This window comes from Tribolium madens, unplaced genomic scaffold (assembly GCF_015345945.1).
Source record: "Tribolium madens isolate multiple individuals breed KSU strain unplaced genomic scaffold, Tmad_KSU_1.1 Scaffold_3;HRSCAF=73;Tcas5.2_LG2, whole genome shotgun sequence".
Classification (NCBI taxonomy): domain Eukaryota; kingdom Metazoa; phylum Arthropoda; class Insecta; order Coleoptera; family Tenebrionidae; genus Tribolium; species Tribolium madens.
This window is the reverse complement of record NW_025401006.1, coordinates 14,539,662-14,544,853: the sequence shown is the minus strand read 5'-3', so window position 1 is coordinate 14,544,853 and position 5,192 is coordinate 14,539,662. Positions and strand designations below refer to the sequence as shown.

At 28.0% G+C, this 5,192-nt stretch overlaps 1 protein-coding gene across 1 annotated transcript in view; it reads right to left on the bottom strand.

Moving 5' to 3' along the window:
- The window catches only part of LOC123007777 (RNA polymerase-associated protein CTR9 homolog), a 16,932-nt gene extending 13,025 nt beyond the window's left edge, over positions 1 to 3,907 (bottom strand). The window contains exons 1-3 of the mRNA XM_044403215.1: positions 3,681 to 3,907; positions 3,538 to 3,636; positions 3,252 to 3,491 (exon numbers count right to left, since the gene is read on the bottom strand). Of these exons, the coding sequence (XP_044259150.1) occupies positions 3,252 to 3,491; positions 3,538 to 3,636; positions 3,681 to 3,722 (381 nt within the window). The 5' untranslated portion in view covers positions 3,723 to 3,907. The remainder of the gene's footprint in view (positions 1 to 3,251; positions 3,492 to 3,537; positions 3,637 to 3,680) is intronic.
- Between the last annotated feature and the right edge of the window lie 1,285 nt (positions 3,908 to 5,192).

Below are 5,192 nucleotides of genomic sequence, written 5' to 3'. Positions count from 1 at the left end.
AAAAAAAAATATGAAATAATGATGTGTTTTTTCGTCAATATAATTTTCTTGAAGAAATGTTTTGTTAAATTTTTCATTAAAAAAATTACATTTTCATTTAACTTGACCTTTGTCAATGCAAAATAAATAGCAATTTAATTCGAATTAGTTTAATTCTGAATTAAATTTTCATTTCGCTTTCTGTAAACCGACTCCTGAACGAATTTATCTTGAAACTACGCCAAGTTTTCAGTTGTTTTTCTGATAATTGTGAATTCTTATAATATTGGTTTTTTTATGATTGAAATATAGATCTCTTTCATTGAAAAACTGAGAAACCTTACCCAATATATCTGAATATTTTTTGACTAAAGTAGGAGTATTTTTATCTCTAACTATCAGGGATAAATCGTCAGCATATAATATATAGTCACAGTCTAAATTACACTGGCCAATCTGATTTATATACAGGGTGTTCCGTCTAAACCCCACATTAAAAGTATTGGAAGTTCGAATAATCATATTTGTTTGAAAATAGGTACATAGCCATAATGCATTAAATCCTCCTAAATGAAAATATTTTTAAGATGGCGGCACTTCCGGTTATACCGGAAGTCGGTCTCAACTTTCTTATTTTAAATGGAAGGCTATATTTTTATTGCGTTTTTGGATTAATTGGGTTATTTTAAGAGAGTTTTCATCAGCTTTCCCTATACCTAAATTTAGCCGTTTTTGAAATATTTAGAGTTTTTCAAAAAAATTTGGATCTGCACCTTCCACTTTAAAAATCGGTAACTCTGCTATTTTTTAAAATTTTGAAATCGTAAAAAGCTTAGATCTTTCTTCCAGTGTTTTCAAATTTTCAAAAAAAATTAACAAACCATAAAATTTTAAGGTTACTTTTGTAATAATTCAAATACCCATAACTCAATTTTTCCAAATGAAATACCCCAATTTTTATTTTACTAAATGGAAGAGAATTTAATTCTGCATCGATCTCTATTAACATTCCGTATCCTAAATTTAATAATTTTTAAGTTATGGTGACTTTTTGTTAAGACCGTCGAAAATCTATTACGTTTTCGTATAGTTTGCCATGGAAATCAAAAATATCAAAATTGTTTTTCAATAAACGTCAACAGTGATTTATTATTTGACAAATAGTGCCAAAATATGGAGAGTCAAAGCAACTCAAACTTAGATTTAATTAATTTATTTTGTATTTATATAAGTGTAACAAAATTATGATGTCGTTCATTAAACAAATTTTTTTTTTCTCACTTGTTAGCTTTAAATAATGATCGCATGGTAGTACCTATCAATAATAATTAAGTTTGCATAACTTTGATTCTTCATATTTTGGCACTATTTATTAAATAATAAGTCACTGTCGACGTTTATTGAGAAACAATTTTGACATTTTTGATTCTCTAGTAATAAATTTTCTGTAGTCTTAAAAAAAGTCCATAACTTGAAAATTATTAAATTTAGGTATAGGGAATGTTAATACAGATCAATGCACAATTAAATTCTCTTCTATTTAGTAAAATAAAAATTGGGGTATTTCATTCGAAAAAATTGAGTTATGAGTATTTGAATTATTATAAAAGTAACCTTAAAATTTTGGGATATGTGATTTTTTTTCAAAATTTGAAAACACCAAAAAAAGGATCTAACTTTTCTCCTTCAAACGCCAAAAAACCGAATTCAAAACCTTAAAAAATGGCAGAGTTACCGATTTTTAAAGTGGAAGGTGCAGATCCAAATTTTTTTGAAAAACTCCAAATATTTCAAAAACGGCTAAATTTAGGTATAGGGAAAGCTGATGAAAACTCCCTTATGCAAGAAAAAAAAACGTAAAACAAGAAAATCAGAGAAAAAATTACAAATGTCAAAAAAAAACTGAAGAAGATGAAAAAGATCAAGAAATTCAGAAGATCTAGTTGACAATTTTAAAATGTATTTTTTTTGTTATACTTTTTTTCTTTTTTTTTATAATATTCTCACAATATTTTAAAGTTTTTAGAAATTTGGTCTGGTATATAATGTGTACTTTTTATTTTATTCTCTTATTACAATGTAAAACAAAAAAATGTTACTTTTGTGTAATTTTAACACCAAAATGACCTTATTTGAGTCTACTTGAAATTTCTTGTTTAGTGTTTTACGTACTTTTCGACCTATGATTAGTACCATTCTTATTATTATTATCTTAAAAAAACGAAAAATTCGTGGTTTATTTAATTTTGACACCAACAAGAACGGATTTAGGTCCACTTGAAGTGTTTTGGATTAAATAAAAACTTGAAAWCTTAGTCTGAAGAAAATGAGAAGAATTATTGAGAAATAAAGAAGTGAAATTTGACAATAATATACGTAAGTAAAATCAAAAAATTATCATGACATAATAAAAATAGAAAACCAATCCGGAAATACAAAAAAATAAAGAAAAAAACTTATTATTTATCCAAAAAAAAGACAGTGGTTGAAACAAAACCTGAAACTGTAATTTAACAATTGGGAAAAAATATAACAAAAAATAAAAATGATACAAGAAAAGAAACCTAAAACAAGAAAATCAGAGAAAAAACTACAAATATCGAAAAAAACTGAAGAAGGTGAAGGTAATACAAAAGATAAAGGAATTCATAAGATTTAGTTGACAATTTTAAAATTTTTTTTTTTTTTTGTTTATAGGTCTTCATGTAAAGCTCTTAAGCCTTTTTTTAATATTCTTACAATTTTTTAAAGTTTTTAGAAATCGGGTCGGGTATATAATGTGTATTTTTTCTCTTATTACAATGTAAAACAAAAAAATTGTTACTTTTGTGTAATTTTGACACCAAAATGACCTTATTTGAGTCTACTTGAAAAACTCCAAATATTTCAAAAACGGCTAAATTTAGGTATAGGGAAAGCTGATGAAAACTCCCTTAAAATAACCCAATTAATACAAAACGCAGTAAAAAATATACCTTTCCATTTAAAATAAGACAGTTGCGACCGACTTCCGGTATAACCGGAAGTGCCGGCATCTTGAAAATATTTTCATTTAGGACTTAATGGTTTATGGCTATGTACCAATTTTCAAATAAATACGATTATTAAAACTCCCAATACTTTTAATGTGGGGTTTAAACGGAACAGCCTGTATAAGATAAATAAGATGGGCCCCAAGATTGACCCTTATTGCGATTAACACAGTCAAAGGCTCTACTCATGTCACAAAACAGTGACTCAGAAATGGGGGTTAGTGTGATTGGGGGGCTTACTTGGTCGTACATGATGATTTTATCGGCTGTGGTGTATAGGAGAGTGGCTTTCGTGAATAATTCTCGTTTTTTGTCTTTATTTTTCTCCCGATTGGCCTCTTGGACGTAATAGGCGGCGAGCATGTCAAGGGCTCGCATTTGGTCCTTCTCATAGTCGCGATAATCGACATTGGCGTCAGTTCTAGAAGCCTCAAGTATCTTAATAAAATCGTCGATTTTGCCTTGTTTGTAGTACTCCAACTGTGGAAAAAACGCTCATTTGGGGCACTAAAATTGTGGAACATACCGCAAGGTTGACCCAAATGAACAATTGGGTGTTTTCTTGGCGTAAAATACCCAAAACTTCGTCCCCATCAGGTAATTGGTCCGAGTCAAGTTCTATAACCTAAAAGCGAGGTTTATTTTAGGTTTAATTGTGGGGTAACGAACCTCATCCGTGTCACGGAGCGGGATTTCTATAGTTGTGGTCATTTTGAAGGGTTTAATAACACTTTACCTCACTTAAATATTATGAAATGGTCATTTTTCAGTTTTCACAGATGCACTAAACATGGAGTTTGTGACCGAAAATGGCCGCGGAGGAAGAAGCACCGCACCGAAACCGCAAAATTAAACCACAACTCACATTTTACAATATTCTGAGACACCCTGTACACTTATTTCTACTTGATTAATCATTTTCTGTTACAATTTTAAAATTGTGTTACGGTTTGAGTAATCGGGGTTACACCCAATCGGTCATTTTGCAAACAGGACTCGACAGTGAAGTTTCTAGATTAAAGCGTCAAAATTCCCTAAACTAAAAAAAAAATGAAAAATTTTGTTTAAAAAACGAATTGTTTTTGAGTAAAATTAAAACAAAAATAAACGATAATTTTGGGCACTCGAAAAACAAATTTAGCTGTTTTCCCAAAAGAAAAAAATCTTTAAAAAATAATAATTTTTTATGTGACAAAAAAAAATACTTAAACATTTTTTGACGTTTCTTTTCTTGTTGTAAATCAATAGACCACCAGAAAATGGAAAAACTATTGAAAATCATTGAAAATCAAACATAATTACATTTTAAAAGCTCCCAAACAACCTTACAAAATCCGTTGTAAATATGAAAAAAAAATGTAAAAAATGTAAAAAAGCAGTTAATTCTACTTGTTTATTATGTGATTGTGCTAGATATTACACTAGAACTAATTTTAAAAGGCATATAAAAACAGATTTGCAAAAAAATAGATTAAACTTATTTATTTGCCAAAAATAATCTTCGTGGATAAAGGTCTAAAATATGTTTAAATAAATAAATAATAATAAATAAATGTTTAAAAATAAGCACAAATAACACTATTTTTACTTAATTCAATTACTTTCCGACGTATTCTTGACAAAATTTTGCGAAATAATTGCGTTTTTTATGGAAAATTTTTTAAAACGCTCGAAAAGAGCATAAATCATGTCATTTTTTATTTAGTCTGGTATATATATTAATTTTTGGTATGTTTTTTAGCAAAAATTAAAGAAAAATCTTTGTTTTAGACTTAAAAACGCAACTAAATGTTTGAAAAAAGCATTTTCGAATTAATTATGTAATTTTTCGGCTTATTTTTGGCGAAGTTTTGTGCTTTTGAATAAAAAATCTGCTAAAACATTTGGAAAAGCAACCAGATGATTTTTCGCCTCAAAAACATGCTTAAACTCTTCAAAGAACCAAAATAATTTTAGTTTTGCGATAGTTTATTTATTTTTTACCTCATTTTCGATGAAAATTTTCAAAACAATTGCGATTCTGACTAAAAAAGGTCCTGAATCGGAAAAATGGTATTATTTTTCAACAAATTTTTTGCACAATTTAAAAAAGTAAAAACAACTATTTTAGAGTAAATTTAGCAATTTGTGACAAAATTTTGTAAAAAAAATCATAATAAGGTCATTTTCAACCCAATGTGG